The following is a 25,076-nucleotide window of genomic DNA, read 5'->3' as shown; positions in this document are numbered from 1 at the left end:
GACACCAGCACATGTGGGGCAGGTGGGAGTACTTGCATGTCCGAACCTATGCAGGTAGCTCCTAAAGCAGCCATGGCCTGACAGGAACTGTGTCAGGTGGAAGTTTACTTCCCCATGGCGCCTGTTGACCCAGCTTGATACGGAAGGTATCAAGCGGTAAGTCCACCTCCCCTTTGTGGAGTTTTCCCACTCCAATTGCCATCTCGCGGTCGACACAACTCGCGCGTTGTTGCGCACCCCTCGAACGGTCCTCGCGTCATAACACGCCACATCCTCCTTAATGATAAGGCTGATTGGCATCATCCCTGCTATGACACAGACTGCCTCTCTCGAGATAGTGCGGTATGCACTGGCCACCCTTAAGCACATTAGCCTGTGTGTACTCTCTAATTTCTGCCTGTGGCAGTCAATATCCAGTACCGCAGCCCACGCAGGGCCGCCGTATCTGAGGATAGATACTACGACCCCAGCGAGGAGCCTGCGCTTACTGGCATTCACTGCCGAGCTGTTTGACATCATACGGGATAATGCCCCCACAGCCATAGACGCTCTCTTGCAGGCGTACTTGACGTGGCAGCCGAAGCTGAGCTTATCGTCGAGCATGACCCCCAAGAGTTTTAGAGAGCGCACAGACCTAATTGTGCTTCCGCCGACTGTCAACGTTGCATGCTGTACTGACATGCGATTGTTGACTACGACCACTTCCGTCTTGTGATGGGCGAGCTCCAGTTTCCTGGTTCTCATCCATTCCTCCACAAGCCTGACGCAGTGGGCCGCTGTCAGCTCTACCTCCTCGAGGGATTCCCCGCAGACTACCAGCGTGACATCGTCGGCAAAACCTACAATTTTCACGCCTACCGGGAATTTTATCCTCAACAGTCCATCGTACATGACGTTCCATAACACCGGGCCCAGGATGGAGCCTTGTGGCACACCTGCGGTGACTCTAACGCATTTTTCGCCATCTTCTGTGTCGTACGTCAACACACGATTCTGGAAGTAGCTTTCCAGAATCTTATACAGCCCTCCAGGAATTTGGAGCTGGTGTAGCGAGCGGGCTATCGCCCCCCAGCACGCGCTGTTGAACGCGTTCTTCACGTCTAAGGTTAGCACCGCGCAGTAGCGAATGCCCCTTCGTTTCCGATGGACCACCTCTGCCGTCTGGATGACGTCGCGGATGGCGTCCACCGTGGATCTGCCCTTTCGGAACCCGTACTGGCTGCTTGACAGGCCGTCTACACCTTCGGTGTAGGCCGACAGCCTGTTGAGGATGACCCTCTCAAGCAGTTTCCCAGTGGTGTCCAGCAAACAGATGGGTCTGTATGCTGACGGGTCCCCAGGGGGTTTTCCTGGCTTCGGAAGCAGCACCAGCTTCTGCCGCTTCCACGCGTCTGGGAAGACGCCTACGTCCAGACAAGTCTGAAAAACAGAACGGAACATGTCTGGATTTTCCGCAACGGCCGCCCTCAGAGCCACAACCGGGATCCCATCTGGGCCCGGGGCCTTGCCCACCACCAGCGACCTGGCAATACCACCAAGTTCACTGTTCGTCACTCTAGACACTTCTCCCTGATCCGCGCCTGGGATCCGCGGCCAGGAGTCTACGTCCCTACGCGGGAACAGGAACCCAACGATCGGAGCCAGTACCGCTGGTGATCTCTCCGGGGGTGCCGTCACGCCGCGGGTCTTTGCCATGACCACTTTGTAAGCATCCCCCCATGGGTTCGTGTTGGCGCTTTGGCATAGGCTGTCAAAGCACGCGCGCTTGCGTCTGGCGATCTCTTTATTGAGGGCTGCCTTAGCCGCTCGGAGAGCGACGCGGCGTTCCTCGCGAGATTCAGTCGTACGAGCTCGTTGCATCCTCCTTCTCGCCTGGAGGCAAGACGCCCTGAGGATAGCAATCGACTCGCTCCACCAGTACACCGGTCTGTGGCCATGCCTGGGATAGGCTCTCCTAGGCATGGTTGTATCGCACGCCCTTGTCAGTGCTGCTACCAGTTCTTCCCCCGTCAGATCCGGGGTTATTCGCTCCCGCCTCAGTGCTTCGCCGAAGACCTCCTCCTCGAAGAACGACGTCCGCCAGCCTCGAGCGCAGGAAGAATTTCCTCCTGCCACTCGCCTCTCACCTGGCCCCACACTGTACCGAATCGCCTGATGGTCACTATGGGTGTAACCCTCATCGACCCTCCAGTGTAGGTTGCCCTCCAAACTCGGGCTGCAGTATGTCACGTCGATGACGGATTCTGCACCATTCCTTCTGTAGGTACTGACCGAGCCGGTGTTGGATAGTACAACGTCCAGCTTGGCCATTGCCTCCAGTAGAATGCATCCTCTCTGGTTGGTGTGGTGGCTACCCCACTCTACCGCCCATGCGTTAAAGTCGCCCGCAATGACCACCGGTCTTAGGCCGACAAGTACCGCAGTCAGTCTGTCCACCATCTGCGAGAATTGCTCGATAGACCACCTGGGCGGAGCATAGCAGCTACTTAAGTATACTCCGTTAACCCTGGCGATCACGAATCCCTCGCTCGAGTTGGACACGACTACCTCCTGAATGGGGAAGCTCCCCATCGTGCATATCGCCGCCATCCCCGACGCGTCCGTGACCCAATTCCCGTTGCCGGTTGGGACGCGGTACGGGTCAGAGATGATTGCGACATCCGCTCCCCATTCCACTGCCGATTGCCACAGCAGTTGCTGGGCAGCCGAACAGTGGTTCAGGTTCAACTGCGCTACCTCGAACATGGCTGAGCATTGCTCTTTGCCTTAGCAGCATTGCTCTTGGACCCCGGGCAGCGGGGGCCACCTGCCATGTGGTTGGTAGGGGTATTCCCCTTCTCCGCGCATATAGTGCACCTCGGCGGCTTTTGGCAACCTCGCGCCTTATGGCCCTCCAAGCCGCACCATCTGCAAAGCTTGCTCCTGTCGGTGTTCTTACAGTCACGGGCCACATGGCCCTGACCGAAGCACCTAAAGCAAGCCGTCACCGGTCGGGGAATACTGACGGGGCAGACCGACCAGCCCACTCGCACCCTCCCTGCGGCTACCGCCTTTCTGGCCTCAGCTGCAGAGAGCCTGATGGTAGCCACTTGGGTGGAGAACAGTCCCTTCCTCAAGGTAATCGCTGATTGCGGTACCTCGACTTGGCACTGTTCCCGGAGCGCCGTGACTATCTCGGTCGCCTCCGTCACTTCGTCCAGGTCCTTGACCTGGATGGTGATAGTCGAGCCTAGTGACTTCACCTGCACCCCAGAACCAACAACCTCCTTTGCCAGTTTCTGGTAGGTTGGTCCCTGGTCCTTAGCACCACGTTTGAGCACCAGGAGCATCTCGCCTGTACGAGTGCGCCTGATGCTCCTCACGTTACTGCCCATCTCCACAAGGCGCTCGTCCGTTCTCATTTTCTTCAAGACTTCCGCGTATTTCGACGCGTCCGTCTTGAAGATGAGAGCTTCGCCCTTGTTCCTGGTCCGGGCAGCACTGCTCTTGGGGGCAGTTTTGTCCGGGGGTTTCGGGGGTTTCGGGGGTTTCGGGGGGGTACCCTTCTTACCGCCCTGCTTCCCGCCCTTGGAGCCGCTAGGTTTCTCAGTATTTCTATTGGCTATTCCAGCCCTCTTCTTCGGTACGTCCACTGAAGCATTGGACTGATGGGCAACCGCCGCACTCTCCACCTGCACAGAGACTTTCCGTCTCTTAGGGCGTGCTGCGCCCTTTACTGGCGAAGGTGAGGGCCGATTTCGCTTCTGTCCCTGCGTAACGGCAAAGTGGAGGGCCTCGCTGGACATCGTATTGTTGCCCGCGAAGTTGAAGGCGTCCGTCTGGGTAGACTTCGGTTCCTTCTGTTCCGCCCTCTCTGCGACCTCTAGTCGCTTCCTGAGCCGCTCGTGGTCGTCCTGGGCCTCGTTCACGGTTGCACGGAGCTGTCGCAAGGCCTGCTTTAGGTCCTTCGCGATGTTGCTCTTCGTACTCGTGAACTCTATTATGGCGTCGAGTTGTCCCGCGATTGCCAGCAGCCTAGGGAGGGGCCCAAAGCTATTCATAGTTCTGATTAGCCCGGGCCAGTCCTTCGGCTGCTCTTCCGGCTGTCCACCGATCCCGGCCGTTGTCTCTGCATCGCGCGGAGATTTCGACCGTGTGTTCGGCTCTCTGTGTTCAGGAGATCTGGGTAGACCTCCCTTCGCGAACGGGTTCGCGGTCGCCTCCTCGGCGACTTGTTCAACTGGGGTTTGGGGTTTTTGGTTTTGTTGATGATTGTTTGAAATCATCCCGACTGTTGGGTCCCCCTTAGACCGCTATCCTACCGTGCAAATGGAATAGTCGCTGATTGATCCCCATGGGTGCCTATGCGAGCAGTGAGGTCCATGACGAGGGTTGACATAGGCCTTCATGGGGCGTTATGTTCAGAGCCGGATCGCGTAAGACGGGAATAACTCAACCGAACCTATTCCCACCGCAGCCCCAACTGGGTGGCACGGGAGGAACGTATTCTAAGGCCTGCCAGGGTTTTATGGGACGGAGACAAACAAGGCATTAGCTCAGACGTCGTTTCGGCCGGTTCCACCCGACTCTACTAAGAGAATGAAATACCTTGAGTGCCAGCCCGTAGCGTGGTTTATGGTAAGTTTCCACTCAGTGTCCTACATAATGCCAGTGTGTCAGTATACATACTTGCGATCTTACTGACATCGATCGCAAGGCACCTTCCGGCGCTTCCCCTCGTTTGTTGTTCGATTAGCCGACTGGATCAGTACCGCAGCACTGGTGGTCCATCGTTTCCAGGGTGCACCACGGGGAGGCGAACAACTTCACACCCCACAGTTGTGCACTGTATAACCGGTCATCGAGCCAAGTCTCCGTCAATACAATGACATACAATCGCAATCGCTAGCGAAATCCTCGAACATTCTGGTAGTATATGCGCAGCAGATGAGCTAGGTTTACAGCGCTAACTGCAACATATGCGTTGTCGGCCGATGGAGCCGTGGTGGAAGGTGAAGAGCTGCATACAATACCACTGGAATTCGAACAGACATTAGGAAGAGGCAATCCAACATTAACGTGGTACTTGCCTACTAGAGCTGGTTGGAAGACCCTCTATCTCATCCAACAACTTCCAGAGAACCCGTATCATATCCGGATATGACCTATTAGGCTGTGAATACAATAGGTATCGTCAATGATCTTGTCCTTAAATTCACATGCGATTTGATGCGTGACAAATTTTACATCAACTCGACAACTGGTTGATAGCCTCACTCTCAGATTCTTTTTTTTTTTTAACTCTTTATTTGTTCCAAATTCAAAATAAATTACATTTCATTTTAACCAAGGTGCTCCAGTTACTGCAGTAACGTACCAGCCTTAATTGTTATGATATATATCTAAGTGTTTTTACATTGTTCATGTCTTGGCAATTCAGTATTTTAAACAGGTTTTTTAACCTGCATGTCAGTATAACAATTGATATCTTAAAACTAAAAACTAAAACTAAATCTTATCTAAGTATAAAGGGAATTAATCGTTGCAATTGAGGATTGCAACGATTTTTGCCTGAAATTATTAATTATTTTGTTGGACATTTGTGCTAAAGTCTCAACATTCGAAATTCTATGTACTTCGGTTGTACTGTACCAGGGAGGCAACTTCAAAATCATTTTCATAATTTTGTTCTGAATCCTTTGAAGTGCTTTTTTCCTGGTAGTGCAGCAACTAGACCATATTGGCACAGCGTAAAGCATGGCCGGTCTAAAAACTTGTTTAAATATTAGAAGTTTATTCGTCAGGCAAAGTTTGGATTTCCTGTTTATAAGAGGATACAAACATTTAATATATTTGTTACATTTGGCTCGAATGCCCTCAATGTGATCTTTAAAAGTTAATTTTTGGTCAAGTATTAATCCAAGATATTTCACTTGGTTTGACCAGGAAATTGGAACTCCGTTCATAGTGACTATGTGACTACTACTAGGTTTCAAAAACGAAGCTCTAGGCTTATGTGGAAATATTATAAGTTGAGTTTTGGAAGCGTTGGGAGAATTCTTCCATTTTTGTAAATAAGAAGAGAATATATCTAAACTTTTCTGCAGTCTGCTGCAAATAACACGAAGACTTCTTCCTTTAGCGGAAATGCCTGTGTCATCAGCGAACAAAGATTTGTGGCAACCCTGAGGCAAATCAGGGAGGTCCGAAGTGAAAATGTTATACAATATAGGTCCAAGAATGCTACCCTGAGGAACTCCTGCCCTAACAGGTAGTCGATTAGATTTGGAATTTTGATAATTTACTTGAAGAGTTCTGTCAGTTAAATAATTTTGAACTAATTTCATAATATAAAGTGGAAAATTAAACTTTTTCAATTTAGCAATCAAACCTTCATGCCAAACACTGTCGAATGCTTTTTCTATGTCTAGAAGAGCAACTCCAGTTGAGTGGCCTTCCGATTTGTTTGAACGAATTAAATTGTTAACTCTTAAGAGTTGATGAGTAGTTGAATGCCCATGGCGAAATCCAAACTGCTCATCTGCAAAAATTGAGTTCGTATTGATGTGAAGCATCATTCTATTTAAAATTATCTTTTCAAAAAGTTTACTTATTGAAGAAAGCAAACTTATTGGACGGTACCTAGAAGCTTCAGCTGGATTTTTATCCGGCTTCAAAATTGGAACAACTTTTGCATTTTTCCATTTATCAGGAAAGTATGCCAAATGGAAACATCTGTTAAATAATTTTACCAAGAAAGACAAGGTACTCTCTGGGAGTTTTTTGATGAGGATATAGAAAATTCCATCATCACCTGGAGCTTTCATATTTTGAAAATTTTTAGTTATAGACCTTACTTCATCCAAATCAGTCCCCCAGGAATCATCAAAAATATTTTCCCCAGAGAAAATATTCAGAAAATCCCGAGCAACCTGATTCTCAATAGGACTAGTAAGACCCAAACTGAAATTATGGGAACTCTCGAATTGCTTAGCAAGTTTCTGAGCTTTTTCCAAATTTGTGATCAAAATTTTACCACCTTCTTTAAGCGCTGGAATAGGCTTTTGAGGTTTTTTCAAAATTTTTGTGAGTTTCCAAAAGGGTTTGGAACTCGGGTCTAATTTAGAAATATTATTTTCAAAAGTTTTGTTCCTCAGGGCAGAGAATCGCTTTTTAATTTGTTTTTGCAAATCCCGCCAGATAACTTTCATGGCAGGATCGCGTGTTCTTTGATATTGTCTCCTACGGACATTTTTAAGACGGATCAAGAGCTGAAGATCATCGTCTATTATAATTGAATCGAATTTAACCTCGCATTTTGGTACTGAGGCAGCTCTTGCTTCAAATATAGAAGTAGTCAGAGATTCAAGAGCATAATTAATTTCATCTTTGGTTTGCAAAGGAATGTTTGGATCGAAGTTATATTCCATAAATGTTCGATACTGCTCCCAATCAGCTCTATGGTAATTGAAAGTAGAGCTGTTGGGATTACAAATTATTTCTTGGGATATTTCAAAAGTTACTGGAAGGTGATCAGAACCGAAGTCAGCATGGGTAACCAATTGGCTACAAAGTTGACATGAATCAGTTAAGACCAAATCAATAGTGGAGGGATTTCTTGCAGAAGAAAAGCATGTTGGGCTGTTTGAATATTGAATAGTGTAATAACCTGCAGAACAATCATCAAACAGAATATTACCATTGGAATTGCTTTGAGCATTATTCCATGAGCGGTGTTTTGCATTAAAATCACCAATAATGAAGAATTTAGACCAATGACGGGTAAGTTTCTGGAGGTCACCCTTGAGAAAATTCTTTTGCTGGCCTACGCATTGGAATGGCAAATAGGCAACTATAAACGTAAGTTGTCCAAATTTTGTTTCAACAGAAACCCCCAAAGTTTCAAAAACTTTGGTTTCAAATGAAGAAAGAATTTTATGTTTGATTCGTCTATGAATAATGATGGCAACGCCACCACAGGGTCCATCAAGACGATCATTTCTATAAATCAAGTAATTTGCGTCCTTCTTAACCTTATGGGCAGGTTTAAGGAACGTTTCAGTTATAACGGCAATATGTACGTTATGAACTCTCAAAAAGTTAAATAGCTCGTCTTCATTATCTTTAAGAGATCGAGCATTCCAATTTACAATATTTAATGCTTTAAAATCCATTACTGAATTTTAAAGTCATGACAATATTATTTGCAAATTTTACTCCAGTTTGAATAGCATCAAACATGGAGTTAGATTTAAGCATATCAGAAATCATGTCAATTAATGAATTCTGTAAAAAATCCATTTTGGGGGCAGTAATGCTTCCTAAGTCAAAATTGTCAAAATTTCCGTTAGAACGTTGGTTAGTATTTTGATTTCTACCCGCTGCAATAGCAGCATAGGTAGCTCCATTAACTCGCTGAACATTGTTAGCAGCGAGGGGAGTAGGTACAGATGAAACATTTGAAGCAGGGGAGATATTTGTACCTACGGGTACGAATGTAGAATTTGTTCCTCGCTGACCGTTGTTAACAGCAGAGGAATTTGTACCTGGTCGGAAACGTGGAGCGTTTCCTACCTGACGGTTAGAACGAGATTGTAGGATCGCTTTGCGAGTCTTACATTCCCAAAAATTGGATTTGTGGTTTTCACCACAATTTGAACATTTAAATTTCTTAGGATCTTCCTTCACAGGACAGTCGTCCTTTGCGTGAGAGGAATCACCACAATTCATGCATTTAGCTGGCATGTAGCAATTTTTAGTTTCGTGACCCCATCCCTGGCACTTACGGCACTGGGTGAGGTTTTGGAAATTTCCTCCAGTCTTCCTGAAGTGTTCCCACTTCACTCGGACATGGAGCATTAGGCTAGCTTTTTATAAGGCCTTAAGGTTGGTTAGTTCACTAGACTTGAAGTGAACTAAATAAAAATCATTAGAAATCCCGTTGCGCGAATCGCCAGGACGGGATTTCATTTTCATTTTGATTACTTGGAGTGGCACAACTCCAAGTAATTTTGCCAGTTCATCTTTGATCTGATCCAGGGATTCACCACTGGGCAGTCCTTTCATGACAACCTTGAACACACGTTCAGTTTTGGTGTCGTAAGTAAAAAATTTGTGCTTCTTCTCAGTAAGATACTTGAGAAGACATTTAAATCCGTCCAAGGTTTCAGCCAATACACGGCATTCACCCCGACGTCCAATTTGTAGTGAAAACTTAACTTTCACGAAATTCAAAAGTTCCATGCGAAGAGCATGGAAATCGGTAGTGGTTATAACAATAGGGGGAATCTTTTCCTTCTTGGCATTAAGCCGGGAAAGTTTACTAGAATTTTTCTTGGATGATGGATCATTCTCATCATCCGTGAGCAAATCAAATTGATTACTCAAATTAATTTCATCAGAATTGGGTTCAAGAGTTTGCCCCTTTCTTTTGCGTTTAGGCGCCATGGCGGCAGTAAATTTTTATCCAAATCGACTTCCAAGCAGATTACTATAAGAATCTGAAGGATCGAAGAGGAATTTTCCAAATCGATATCCAAGAAGGATTACCTCGGGTAGGGTCCAAACAAGGATCGAAGAGGAATAAGAGTTGAACAAGGTAGAAAATTTTTACAGGTTGAGCACTGAAAAGTGCTGTTTAAATTTGTTGTAGCTTTAGGTAGTAGTAACACTTCCTTCAGCAAAAAGCAAATAGATCCGCACGGCAAGAGAGCACGATGCGGACTGATCTCAGATTCTAATGAAACTTTGTGAATGTGCAGACTCTGTCTACTTAAGCAACTTTGAACACAAAGATTGTTTTGCAGCAGTCAGTAATTTAAACTGGGTTTTGGAACTACCGAAAAAGTCGGTCAAAATTCAAATAACCGTTAACCATAAGAAATCGATGATTTTTCATCGATTTCTTAGGATTAACGGTTATTTGAATTTTTATCCACTAATTTTAATTTTTGTGATTTAATGATGTTAACAGGACAAATCCTGGTTGATTACATCAACCTTTGACCTTAAAAATAATAAGCCCTAGGGTAGATATTCCAGTCCTATTATGGTGTGTTCCAATAATGTCCTATGGTAATTCTATTTCATTGCCAAATATTATTATTTCAAATATTGTACAGATGTTCAAAAATTACGCTTCAAAATGTCAGTTCATTTCGAATTAAAAAATCTAAACCCTTGAAAAATCAATCGTTTACAAAAAAAGTATTTTTTATCACACTTTAAAGCTTAATAATCCATTAATATAGTTTTTGCCACTGTACAAAAATTTAAGGAAAACATTATGTTTTCTTGGTAAAAACCCAAGTCAAAGCAAGTGTTCGAATCATGACATATTTTTTACTTGTTCACTACTCTCTAAAAAATCTTCTCTGGAAATATAAATGACAGAAGTTTATGTGTATGTGTACCTCCTCCCCTTGGCTAGTTTTTGCACCTTGCTGTTGGTGGGTGGGCTTAATTTCATGCTTTATAGTGGAGTGTTGGAGACGGTAGGTTTATGGTCGGCGTTGCTGGCTCATGCCGCGATAGAATGGCGTCATGGGCAGGCAATGGAGATTACTAAGCTTCCCCTCTCTGATAAACCACTGCATGAGAGAACCAAAGATCTAGTCTAGCAGTGATAGTATCACACTTGTTACTCCTTTAATTGAGAGCCGCGTCGTAGTACGCTTACGTATAGGCACTGACGTTGGGTGTGATAATGGCGGGTTTTGCCGCAAATCACTCTTATTTTATTTATTTTTACGCAGATAGATTTATTTGGGTTTGCAAGGGAATTATACTATTGAAATATTTCAGAAAGTGCCCAACGGTGCTCCTTCTATTAGCGAGACAAGCTTTCATTGTTGTTTTCATTGAAGTATTACTCAGGAAACAATGTTAAACATCATTTTTGTACATGGTATTGTAACTAATCTTATATGTGCTTCATTTTGATTTGGGATAAGTGTTTGAACTATGGCTCGGGATTTCCACTGTGGCGTGCTTCTATTGTGACATACCCATACGTATTTTTGTGGTGCGACATAGTGGAAGCGTGTGAGCATAGTTGGAGCATATCCCCTATATAATTTAAAAATCAGCTAGGAAACTAACTTCAAAATGAAGCATTTTAGTCACATGAAGGTGTTACCTTACGAACTAAGATATAATAAATAGGTATGGGCTTAAATCAAAAGTACTTGAAACACGTTTAATTTTAGATTACAAGCACAAGTGCAGGTACTTAATAAAGCATGGGTTATGATTGATTAGGTGAATTAGAGCTTTTAATAATTTATTAAATTAGACTAATGAGATATCATAATCATCAAATGAATTTAAATAAGAAACTTCAGAAAGTCTAATGACATTAAGTAGATTAACAAAAGAATTAGGATGCGGGGGGTCTGCTTACCCGAGCAAAGTCGGTTAACAAAATGAAAGCAAATCGATATTAAAGTTTGCAGTTCCTATCATAATGAAAACTCATTTTGATTTCAATTGTCGCGACAGAAGTCTGATATCATATTGTGCTTTCATTATGCAGTCAAGACTTTTTAAATCAAAGCAACTTAACTTGAAGTTCTGCAGTTAATTTCTTGTTTAAAATTTGATTTAAGTTCGTCTGTCGTTGAACTAACGATTATTGTTTATTTATTTTGTTTAACACATTTTAGGTCATTCGTGACTAGCCCGAGGTGACATTTGAGCTCAAATCTTTCAGCGTGAGAAGCATGGATGCTAACCATTTACGACAGGCCCGTATTCAGTCAAACATTATGAATGCAAAATCAGTAATCAAATTGATTTCATTGAAAGCAGAATTAGTTTTCCGTTTGATTCAACAGTGTAAAATTTTGCTCTCATTTTTGCTGTGTTAACCGTTAAGTCAACCAAAATGAGATCAGATGGAGTATTCAAAATAAATTACATCATAACAGCAAATTCTGATTTCAATTTGATCTCTAACTTTGCTCGGGTAGGGAGGCAACTAACCTTTAAAGTTGCAGAATAAATCTTCTTATTTAGTCTTGAACTTTAAAAAGAATACGCTGGCAGACCAATAGCATTAAGCAGATTAACAAGGAGAGGAATAGTTTAGGAAATAAGTAAAAGTAGAGGTATGTGACAATTAATAGCTTTTAAACTTTTGGAAGTATTGTATTCCCCTGAGTTTGTTGTACTCGATTATTATATTATTCTCTCAATATGCGAAATCTCTTATATATGCGGTTAAAGCATTTGAGTTAACTTATTTCTTAGTGTTCTTGTACTTACATTTTCCAGTGTTCACTCGGCTGTCGACAAAAGCAGGCCACTCTCGATGTGTGCTACGCCATCGTCTGTTTTCTCGGCAGCAACCATTGTGTGGTCCTCCTCATTGTTCTTCATCAGCAGTTCTTTCGGTCGATGCGTCGTCGACTTTGGAAAGCAACCGTTTCGTGATGAGTGTGTGAGTGCTGACCACGTTTTGCGTCCATTGCTGCAATGGACGCGCTCTGACCCTCGTTGGCGTACAACAATTTGCTATACAATGAAACCACTAGAAGCGGCTCCAGTTCTGATGGAGGAGGACGCTTTTTGGATAGCGGAAGATAAAATGTTTATTGTGTTGTACCTTTTGACTATAGCTTTAAGATGTATTGTATAGTGACCATGAATCCTCGGCTCTGTTAAGTTAATTCGGTTGAGCCTTATCAAATAAATTATTATACAAAAAAAAATGTACTTACATTTTTAAACAGCACTCAATGTTAATCTATGAACTAAACCATACGTAAAATCGATCTTTCCTTATGTGGTATTGATGCATGTTTAACTTTTCGCGGCTGTCGGAATCAACGCGCCTACGTCTACGGAGCTTACGCAGAAGTGATTCGCAATGCGGTAGAGCTCACCAAAAGTTTTTTTTTTAGCTTCTGTAGTATAGAATTTGTTCGGTACGGTCGCGAAATCTTGAAATGATTGATACGTGCGGTAAAATAACTAAATTGAAACAAAGCTCAACAGTAAAATAAGTAGAATATTTAAGGAGGAAACAAAAATTAATCAACTTGTCAACATAGGCTATCACATTTATTTTGGTGGCACTCTTTAAATAATAATTAGCCTTTTTTCTCGCTTCGGTTGTCTCGCACGGCTTTCGGAATTCGCGCGGTTTTCGTAACTTACATAATTTAGATATTTCGTTCGAAACGGATTTACATATTCAACCGGTTTACTACGCGGATGTATCTACGCGCACACGTCACAGCATTTTTTCTATAACTATCTTGAATCCAGTGTTCAAGCGGCTAACATAGGCTAGTCCTTCTGCTGTATTGTCAAAGATAGAAGCAAAATTTATTCAAATGGGTCAAGTCTTGAAAACTATGCTGTCACGGAGCTCCAGCTTGATACGCAATAAAAAAAAAGAAGTTTATGTGTGTGTGTACCCTTTTACCGAATGTACTCTTTAGCTCAAAACTCATCCGCATAGATTGCGCCAAATATCAACTTTAAACTCTGACATTTTGGAGACTCGCCAACAACTATTTTAGACTCGTCCAAATTCTTATGCCACATACCCATATAAGTAGGTATTTGTGCAAACGGCAAGTAAATGTAAAACTACCCTACTCATATTGAGCTACTCACACACCGCAGTGTATTCTACACAAGTGTCATTTTGTGTACTGTTTGTTCTCTTTTACCCAATGACGAATAAATAAACTTCAATAGTTTTCATGCCATGGCAGGATGACCAGATAATCAGTCGTATTTCATCATCTCCATTATCACACAACGTAATATAATCGGGTCCTACCATACGAAATCAGTAGGTTATGTTTCCGGAAGTAATTTGAGAAAGTGATATTTTATCCAATGGATAATAAACATGGACATTTTTTCGGTACATAAATATCGACTGATATGGATGGTTCCTCCTCTCAGAAATTACGATGGAGACATCATAAACCGTTCACTTGATAAAGATTATCTTGGTAACATAACCTCCAAAGATAAATATATATACTATTCCTATCAACCCCGTCGTTGATAGTTAGTTTGATAATATCCTTGATTTTTTTTCCGTCGATCTTGTTTTTCGCTTATTCTGGACGCTTACCTATCGACCCATCAATTCATGGACTGGGGACCAACGGTTTTACTTCCCGAAGGCCCCGGTGGTGCCGACTGGGATTAAACCCAGGCCCTTTGGGGGCAGTGTTGCTTACCACTAAACCACCAGCGCCGCTTGTTTGCTGTTTAACCTCACTGATAGTGTCAGAGACAGTATCAACTGGTAGTATCGCTGATAGTGATAATTAGATACAAGTTATCTATGGTAAACTATTTTCTCTTGTTTTGTTTGTAAGCAAACCCTTTGACAGGGTTGATAAAATGTTGTTACATGTAGACATTCTTACATTTTCCAGTTAAGTATATGAGAACAGTTCAATTTAAAAAAAAACAGAATATGCCCGATTAAGTCAAGCTGTTACCGGCCCGAAAATAAAAAAAAATCGGTAAGTTTTTATTTTTCTAAAAATATTGGGAAAAATTATCAAAAATCCAAGAAAATCAGTTTATTCCTTAGATTTTTGTCAAAAATAACATGTAAAAATATTTTTTCTATCTCATCATGAAAAAAAGTTGGACTCTCAGCAAAACCGAAAAGTCGATGCTTTGGTTTTGTGGTTTGTTGAGTCCAACTTTATGCCATAATGACTTATAAAAAATGTTTTTGCACTAGAATTTTCTTTGAAAAATTAGAAAAAATGTGATTTTTTTTAGATTTTTTATACCTTTTTCCAATATTTTTAGAAAAATCTAAACGTAATTATTTTTTTCGGAGCGGTGAGCTTCCCCTTAAGTTGAGTTTCAGTTCAAATTTCAGCAAAGTCGATGATGATTTAGCGGTGCTTCAAGATAATGTTGTAACGATTGGGCATTTACGACTGAATATATGCACAGAAGCACAACTTAATATCCTCTGAATTTTTCGAAAAAAAACAGCATCCAGGCGTGTATATACCTTTGTTAAGCCTTTGCGAAACCAGTAGCGATCAGCTGTCTACCAGGCAGACACGTGAATCACATCCGTTATCTAAAATAAACGTATACCTCTCGCCTATTGAATGTTAGTTGTAGGAACACACATCGACAAGATAACACATTCAACAGACCCGAGTTGCAACTAGTCGATTGCATCGAGTGCTGCAAACAGTATGCTCAGTATGGTAAACATTTACATTTTCTTCGGCAGTATTTCTCCTATCTGGACGGTTTTGTGATATATGTCACCGATGCACTATGGATCCACTCCATACAAAAGCAGGACAAAACCTCATTAGGCTATAAATATATTCGAAGGTTAATTTTGAGGCGCTGAATCCGATTTTTAAATAAAACATTGCCTGTGCAATTTAAACATTTTACTAGGGTGGTTCGAAATACTATAAATTACGTTCAAATAGTGGTTAATGAGATTTTGATCGATATATTTTATTGAAGATTTTGTGGATGAAAACGCAATCAATAATTTAAAAGAAAAATGTATAAGATCCATCCAAAATTATTTACACAGTAACTCAGGATGATTTCATTTTTATTTTTTATTATTGTAATGATGTGTTACTATTTGAAGTTATTGTTTATGCTCAATTAATGTTTATTCATACCGCACTCGGGTTTAAAGTTATTAATGGCTAGGTTTGTTAAATAATGGATTAAATTAAAGCGAAATGATATAAAACATTTAAAACTTAAATAAATTAATTCGATAAAAATTACTTCCATTCCTCTACTTATTTACTTAAGGGTCCTGTGCACCACCAGCGGTGCAAAGGGCCAACGTGAAAGACTTCCATCCTGGGCGGCTGCTCGCTTTTGCCTTGACCTGGGCCCAGGTCAGATTCCTATCGACTTGCTTAATTTCCTTATTGAGGCTCCGCCGCCATGAGCCCCTGGGTCTGCCTCTGCTGCGATGTCCTGCCGGATTTCAATCCAGCGCTTGCTTGCAGATTTCGTGTCCTCCCCGTCGAAGTATGTGGCCGACCAACCTCCACTTTCGCTTTCGAATTTCTGTTGCTATCGGCTTCTGATGACATCGACGATGGAGCTCGGCATTAGAGATCCAGTTGTGAGGCCGCCAGGCACGAATTATATACCGCAGGCATCGGTTGATGAAGACCTGCAGCTTTTGAGTGTTCTCCGCTGATACACACCACGTCGCGCTGGCGTATAACAACACAGATTTCACGTTCGAGTTGAAAATTCGGATTTTGGTGCGTTGACTTATCTGGTTGGATCTCCATACGTTTCGTAAACTCGCTAAGGCAGCCCTAGCCTTCTTGATTCGTGCACCTATGTCGCTCTTGGTCCCGCCGTCCGACGCTATTTGGTTGCCAAGATATTGGAAACTTTCAACCTTCTCCACTGCTTGTCCCGCTACCGTAAAGAGTTGCCCGTGTTGATATCCAACGATTTGGTCTTGTTGACGTTGATGGTGAGACCCGCCGCAGAGGAGCGTTCGGCTAGGTCATTGAGCTTACTCTGCATATCAGAGCGCCGTTGTGCTAGTAGAGCAACATCATAAGCCAAATCGAAGTCGTTGAGATGCTCCATGCTGATAGGCTGCCAAAGCAGCCCACGGTTCGGTACACGGTCAATTGCACCTACCATGATCTCGTCGATTACGATGAAAAACAGTAGCGGTGATAGTATACATCCTTGTCTCACACCAGCGACTACCGGGATAGGGTCGGACAAGGCTCCGTTATGCAGAACTCTGCACGTGAAAGCCTCATACTGCGCTTCGATGAGGTTGACGATTTTATCTGGGACTCCCTTGCGTCTCAGGGCGCCCCACAGATTCTCGTGATTGAGACGATTGAAAGCTTTTTCGTAGTCAATGAACTTGGACTCTTGGAATTCATTGACCTGCTCCAGGATGATGCGGAGTGTGACAATATGGTTCACACAAGATCTTCCGGCACGGAATCCTGCCTGCTGCCGTCGGAGAGTCGCGTCGATCTTCTTCTGTATCCGATTCAGGATAACTTTGCACAGAACTTTGAGAACAATACACAGTAACATGATGCCTCGCCAATTGTCGCACACAGTCAGATCCCCCTTCTTTGGGACCTTCACTAAGATGCCCTGCATCCAGTCGGCCGGAAAAGTCGCGGTGTCCCAGATATTACAGAATAGTTGATGCAGCATTTGTGCGGATAGCATGGGGTCAGCTTTGAGCATCTCTGCTGATATGCGATCGACCCCTGGAGCCTTGTTGGATTTCATGCTTCGGATAGCTGCTTCAATCTCCTGCAGTGATGGGGCCTCGGAATTGACGCGAGTGATGCGCCGCACCCTAGGCGGATCATGCCGAGATGTTGATGGTTGGTTGGCCGTCGAAACTTGAAGAAGTTGTGCGAAGTGCTCAAACCAGCGTTTCAGCTGGTCAGTGGGGTCAGTAAGCAATTGTCCAGTCGTGTCCTTCACTGGCATCCTCGGGTTCATCCTTGCTCCACTCAAGTGTCGTGAGATATCGTAGAGGAGGCGTATATCGCCAGTATTTGCGGTTTTCTCCCCTTCGTCGGCTAGGGAGTTCACTTACGCTCGCTTGTCCCGTCTGCAAGAGCGCTTGACTTCCTTTTCTAGAGCCGAGTACCATTGTCGGACATTCTTGATGGCCGTCCATTGTTCTTCTACGCTGCCACCTTCTGGAACGTCTGCAGCTCGAGTCTCAAGTTCTTCAGCAAAAGACCTTTTTGCCGCTGGATCTTCAAGTCGGCGTGTGTTGAACCGTCGCCCGAGTCTCTACTCCCGTCGCTGGATCCGCGCCATGTGTAGGCGGATTTCGCCGATTAGAAGGTGATGGTCAGACGCGATGTCGGCGCTGCGTTTATTCCGGACATCAAGAAGGCTCCGTCTCCATTTTCGGCTGATGCAGAAGTGGTCGATCTGATTTTCGGTATGTCCATCACGGGAAACCCACGTGACTTTGTGCACTGGCCAATGGGGGAAGAGTGAGCCCCCGATCACCATGTCGTTATTGCCACAAAATTCTGCAAACAGCTCACCGTTCTCGCTCATTTCACCGAGACCATGGCGTCCCATGACACGCTCATAGTCTGTGTTGTCGGAGCCGATCTTCTCATTGAAGTCGTCAATGTAGATCTTGATGTCACCCTTTGGAACCTTATCCACGAAGGCATTCAGTTGACTGTAAAAATGCTCCTTGTCCTGTAGCTCGGCAGCATCGGTTGGCGCATAACATTGGATTATGGTAAGGTTACGAACCCGTGTTCTAAATCTGGCAACGATTATCCTCTCATTAACAGGCTCCCACTTGATGAGCGCAGCACTTGCCTGGACGCTAAGTAGGAGACCAACTCCACGATGGCGGGGAGCGTTTTCACCTCGAATACCAGAGTATAGTAGTACCTGTCCCGACGGCAGTTTGTGTTCTCCAAAGTTTGGCCAACGAACTTCATTCAGTCCTAGGATTTCTAGCTTCATGCGTCGCGCTTCGTTGGCGAGTTGTGCCAGTTTACCCTGCTGGGCTGACGTCAATACATTCCATGATCCAATTAGTGTCCGTTGTTTTGCGCTAAAAGTCGTTGCCGTTAAATCAGTTCGATGTCTTTCTCTGTTGGATTCTGTAACAATTGTAAAGGTTTCAGAGACAGTATGTAGTTGGCCTAAGGATTGACAACATTGCCCAGGCTATGCCAACCCGCTGTGTCCATCTTTCAGCTGGTAGTCTTTTGTGATCATATGACTCATGGAGGCGTGAGGTAGGAACTTGTGAGGACCGGAGCTAGGTATATCGCTCCTTCCAGATTGTCACTCACCATTTTGTAATCCATTCCATTCCGGTAGAGCAACTGATTATGATTTCAATCTTATATGTGTTTTTGAAGGATTGAATTTAAAAAAGGAAAATGAACTACTAAAGGGTGTTACGATCAAAATTTGTTCGACTTAAACTTGACGCATTTCTTTAAATAGAGCATTTAGAAAACTTGAACACCCCTCGTATTGTAGGTGTGCGCGTGCAGAATGATGCCTCCATTTTTATTTTGACATTTGCTCTTTAGTTATCAAAATGACGTCCAAGCAACAGGAGCAACACATCAAAATTATGCACGCGCATCGCGAAAATCCGATGTACTCGCAGCTTCCTGGGCAGGAGTTTTAAACGGCAACCGGAAGGGGAAAGGTGGCAGACATTTTCATGCACATGAAACTGTCGAAGTTCGCTAAGAATTATCTTGATTGGCAGGCTATCTGTACCTGCTGCCTTGCCTGAAGCAACACGATTTTCCGTGCTGTTTTGGCTTGATTTGGCATCCTGTCATTACGGAAAAAAAAGGCCATGGAGTGGTATGCCAACAACAACGTGCAGTTGGTGTCCAAGGACATGAACCCTTCCCACATACCAAAGCTCCACCCAATCGAAAAATATCGGGCCATCGTCAAGCGGAACCTGAAGAAGACCTTTTGGTCTGTTAGAAGCGAGAAGCAGTTTAAGGAAAACTGGCGTACTGCGGCGAAAAAATTGGACAAGGTGGCTGTACAGAAGCTGATGACAGGAGTTAGAAAAAATGCTCGGCAATTCGGATTTGGTCAACTGGAAGCTTAGCTGAATATTTTGATTTTTTTAATAAAAAAATGTAACCAATTTACACGTATTCTTATTTGATCAAATTATGAAAATCACTGGAACTTGAGCTGAGTTTTAGATAACGGCTTTTCAGTCTAACGGTGGTTCAAAATACATGCTATGTTTTTAGTTAGAAACTCTGCTTCTCTTCAGCAAAATTGCAGAAAACAGCAACCTTGTACATATGTAGGATCTGTAGATGTCAAACATGCATGTACATGTAGTTCATATAAACACTAGAGCCAGCTAGTGAAAGAATCCCAAACTACACAGTCCAAACCGCTTTGTCCCCTGACCATCATTGTAGAAAACAGCAGCCTTGTATATAGCAAGCGTCTTGAGATGTATATCATACAAGTGGATTTCAATCTAAATTTTACACCATTAAAAAAAAGTCTTACCCTTTTGAAAAAAAAATCAGCATACAGCAACATCGTATATAGGGAAAATGGATGGATAGGGTAATGTCGACCTAAATGACCCTAATTTGGGCCCATACATAAATTCAGCAAACGACTTAATTTTCAACAGCAAACAAAAATAGTCATTAGTACCGTCCTAATGACGCGTTCATCTAGATAAAATTGATAAATAGCAGAAGAAGCCCCTAGAAAGGATCTCGAGATGTCGATCCTACATATACACGAAATTAACCAGAACACTCGTAACACCTAGTGTCCATAATTCAAAAGGTCTTTGCCCTCTGAACAACATTGCCGAAAACAGCAACTTTGAATATAACCAGGTTGAACAACAACCTTGTGAATAAACAATATCCAATATGTCGATCTTACACACTACACGAAGGTTACCAGAACACCAGAGCCATCTAATGAGAGAAGTTATGTTCAGAATTCTCAATAATTCATAAAGTCTTACCCTCCTGAACAAAATACAGAAAGCACACGAAATTTTCAAGAACACTAGTGCATCTTATTGAGACAATTCCAAACTAATATTTCCGCAATTCAAAAGGCCTTTCTCCCCCGAACAACATTGCTGAAAACAGCATCCTTGTTTACACGTTGCCGAGAGCATTTCCAGTGATGAAACGTCGCTAGAACTATTCCACAGCCGCAGACAGTAATGAGCAAAGGTGGGCGCACACTTTTTGCCTGTCTGTCTGACATACTTCAAATCTCCGCGTACATCGAACGGGTTAGGTAAAAGGTGTGCGTTTGACTTTGTATTGTCGCATTAATGGCCCTTCGCTCATTTTCAACTTCTATTCAATTTTCATACTGCCGTATTCTAACGGAACTATCCACCTACCTAGCGGTGCCGGTGGTGTAGTGGTAAGCGTGATTACCTCTCACCCCAGCAGGCCTGGGTTCAATCCCAGGGAAGTAAAGCCGTTGGTCCCCGGTTCATGAGTTGATGGGTCGATAGGTAGGGTCCAGGTGTGGGAGCTGCCTCCCTGGCGTCGGTAGCATTGGTGCTCAGCACGGAAAACAAGATCGACGGAAAACAAAATCAAGGAAAAAAAAATATCCACCTACCCTCTTCTAAGACCATTCTCTAGCTAATAAATTATCACACTAAAGCTTCATGTTAGATAGCATTTCCAACCAACTCTGAAAATCGCAAACTTCGCGTATGAGGTAACATAAAAACACTTTGAATGGTAACATGATTAATTGTGAACAATACTTCAGTGAACAATTTCTCTGAAGACATTTTTTTGGTTAAGTTAATAGTTTATAAATAATTCAATTAAGTTCGTGATTCTGCCATTTTCGACAAAAGTGCAACTGTGCATTTTTTGGAACAAGAGGGAGATAAAGCGTGAATCGTCGTTTCTTGATTGTTGGTGAATTTTTGCAACGTCCGTTTCTGTTGACAGATAAGCTACGGCTGCAGAGTTGTCGTATGAGGCTACAGCCGGCTATGAACTGACCAGACGCATACCAACCGAAATGAATGAGTTTTCAACATTGCAAAATCTTTGGTGAAAATTGATAGGAATAACATTTCAAATCCACGATTAGGACTGTCCATAGACAAAGTGGACAGTTCAGCGAGGAAATTTGCAAATGTCCACGGTCCATTGCTTTTAAAATTTGGTATGGATTGCCCACTCAGGAGGAGGGGAGCTGGTTCTCAAAAATCTCTCGAAACCTATCCACGTGGTTTATGAGAGAGCCCCAATTACTGTTGAAATGACAGTCGAACAGTCGAGGCCTGGGATAGCAAACAATTTTTCAATACTATACCGGATCGGAAATCGAACCTGTTGTCTCCCGCAAACTTTTCCTCCCTAGACTATCGGGAAGCCCCATGAATGTACCATGTATTTAAAATGTGTCACGTCCGCACGAAACAATTCACCTCCAAAGTAAACAAATGGCCACAGCAAAATGTCAATGTTTAATTTGCGAGTATTTCCGCTGTTTGGAGGGGGTGATCTCACACCATTCCTTCCATATGGGTGAGAAAGACAAACTCGGTCGATGGCAATAAAAACCCGTTTTCGTGGTTAGTAATCCATATTTTCCTGTTGCTCTACAAAGCATCATATTTGACATTTAACAACCCATATTTCTAAAGAACAGACTTTATGTCGATCAAATCATAAATATTGAATTTCTCCCCCTCGGCGTCACCGTCATCATGCCTCGCACTCACAGTGCAACTGAATAAATACGCAACAGCAATTGCAATCAATTGCTTACGACTCATAAAAGGAGTAGCTATATAATAGCAATAACACATCAACACGTAGCACTGACTGCAGCACCCCACCCCAAATACGGCCACTTAGCCCATTCCACCAGAAGCCTCCCCTGGCGTGTTAAATTAGAACCATTAAAATTAATGTCTAATTTCGTTCGTTTTATTACTGATTCCACTCAGACTTCTATGAACTCTTGTTGGTAGTTCGATCTCAACGCACCGTTACTAACCGTCCAACAGCCACCGCATGTCGATGGAAAAACTAATTTCCTTTCAATTCTTCTGCTACCTTTTTCAGATACACATATGCATAAACTTCGTCGTTCGTGAGCAGTACGAAAGCAGTTAGGCGTCAATCATCTGCCTGTCATCGGCTGAGTTTGCGGACCTTTTTTTTTAACGACAGAACACTTCCTCAAGCCTAGTCTCCAAAAATCGGCGACAGTGTCCGGAGGCAAATGCAAATATCCCAAAACCCATCAGAAACTGTCCGGCAGCGGTAAGCGTTGAAGGACGGAGCGAAGAAGTGTGGGATTATCCAATAGCCCATAACACTTCGACCGAAGAGGAGGAAAAAAATGCCGGGAAAAAGTTGTGCCCCGTGCAAGTCAATTTCGCGCAAAAAGTTCGGATGAAGTTTTCTGACATGGTCGGAGAAAGGAAGAAGCTTGCTTTATTTGTTACCGACGAGGCATTAACGTGACCATGAGTGGGTGTTGAATGTCGACAAAGAGTTTCGTGAAGCCAAGCCATAGCCTAGTGTGCAATTTCCATACGTTAAAGTCGTTCAATTTGAAAATAGAAAAAGTTTTTGACGTGGTCAGAAGAAAGGGGAACAAGGGGGAATTGCAGTGTGTTATAGTTATAGTGAGTGAGCAACAATGTGTCAAGCAAGAAATAAAATGCATAATCAGTGTCATACTAGCTGGAAGATGTGGCAACCATCTGTGATATATTTGATAATCATCGTACAAACTGCCGGCTGGTGGGGGCTTGGACATGCGAGACGTAAGTATATGGATTATTCATGAATTATGCCGGTTACATAAACATTGAAATTGTTGAATAGTGACAGACAGCTGTTTTTTTATAATTATTATTGTGAATAGATGTTATTTATTTGGTATATCTATCCAAGCATTGACATAGAAATAAATTGTTTAGGAATTTCCCGAAAACCCGTTGTCGTTCAATTGCCTATATTTTAAATGATTTTATTGGAAAATACGGTTCGAACGTAAACGAGAACGTGGGTGAATTTATTCATAATGTCCAATCAACTGTGTTTAGAAAAAAACATTTTTTTTTAATAAAGCTCAATTGATTCTCTACAACTTCTTCTCAAAAACAATTTCGATACAATCAACGGTTTTCGAGTTACAATTTTTTTGAAAAATCTAGATGTGAAAACATACGCCTCTTGAAAAAATAGTCTACAGTCGGAATGGAAAAAAAAACATTATCTCCCATACCGAAGACATGTTGAAAGTTTGATTCAAATAGGAGATATTCGTGCAATACTTTGACTTTTTCTGGCAGATTGCAAATGGAAATGCTCACACGCGAAATTTATTTTAAATCATTAAACTAGTCTTCGAAAGTTAAAATTTCAGTAATCATAGAAACAGTTAGAAAACTTAAAGTTCAAGCTAGGACAATTAAGTAATTAATGAAATAGTTCAGCTATTGCAGCGATCCTAGTGGACAGATTAGGAAACCTTTGTCATCTACTTGTTCACAATAACGACAGTGTAGTTTTTCAGCTAGGAAAATCAATATTTTTTCGGAAAAATATATCATAAAAGAGGAAAAATAAAAATATCTGCAAAACCAAACATGGTCCGTATCCACATGCTTGGAATGCACAGTTGTACACACCAATTGCTCATTTGTTAATAACTTTTCACTCAGTTGTTGAAATTTGTTTTTCTTTAAAGTAATTAATAGATTAGAATCACAGCTTACTATAAATATGCAAAGAGTAGGTGAATCTTAACATTTGAATCAACACAAATGAATTTTTACTCTTAAAGTCGAGATGTGCTGCGATCATTTCTCACTTCATTTTTACAATGCAAACACCAATTCAGTTTATTACTAGAATTAAAATCTACTTTTTTTTACGTATCTATAACAAGCTTAAACTCTATTCTATCTACTACTTCAAAAAGAACTATGTTTCGTCAACTGCGTTCAAAGTTATTAGCAAATGAGCAGTTCGTGACCAAAACTGTGTGTGCCAAGCATGCGTATCTAAGCTTGAGAAAGTGTTTAATATCCGAAAAATACCGTAAGGCAGCTTTTCTCAATATATGGGTCACTGGTAGATTTTTCAATTCCGTGCAAATTAATCTAAATAATAAATCATGTTGGGATAGTTGGAAATTGAGCTACAATGACAAACTATTAGTACCGTAAAACGGGGTAACTTTGATAGCTTTTTAAGTATATTCTAAATATTTTTTACAACAATCAATGTTTTTCAAATTTTTATTTTTTAAAGCAAGTACTGGGGATCCTAGTATCATGTTTGCCAGTAATTATTGCATTTGCACTATTTTTATCGTCTTGTGACCAAACATCAATTTTTTGTTTTGGGGTTACTTTGATAATACTAGATGAATGTTGAAAACCATGCGAGAATCGCAAACAATTTTGACCAAGAAATAAGAAACTTTGAATGAGTATACCGTATGCGTGATAATGTTTGCACCATTGAGCAATGTCAAAATTAAAAAAAAACTCTCAAAGATTTCGTTTTCGAGTTTTTTTTATATATTCAAAG

General features: G+C 42.5%; 1 protein-coding gene across 9 annotated transcripts in view; it reads left to right on the top strand.

Moving 5' to 3' along the window:
* Positions 1 to 25,076, top strand: part of Pvr (PDGF- and VEGF-receptor related) — a 193,419-nt gene that overhangs the window by 80,129 nt on the left and 88,214 nt on the right. For all 9 annotated transcript variants that reach the window (XM_065217830.1, XM_065217826.1, XM_065217831.1 and 6 more), the window contains exon 2: positions 22,590 to 23,299. In XM_065217830.1, the coding sequence (XP_065073902.1) occupies positions 23,173 to 23,299 (127 nt within the window). In that variant the 5' untranslated portion in view covers positions 22,590 to 23,172. The remainder of the gene's footprint in view (positions 1 to 22,589; positions 23,300 to 25,076) is intronic.

This window comes from Ochlerotatus camptorhynchus, unplaced genomic scaffold, assembly GCF_037179485.1.
Source record: "Ochlerotatus camptorhynchus isolate MF236.1 unplaced genomic scaffold, CSIRO-AGI_Acam_v1.1 ptg000080l, whole genome shotgun sequence".
Lineage (NCBI taxonomy): Eukaryota > Metazoa > Arthropoda > Insecta > Diptera > Culicidae > Ochlerotatus > Ochlerotatus camptorhynchus.
This window is presented reverse-complemented; position numbering and strand designations above follow the sequence as displayed.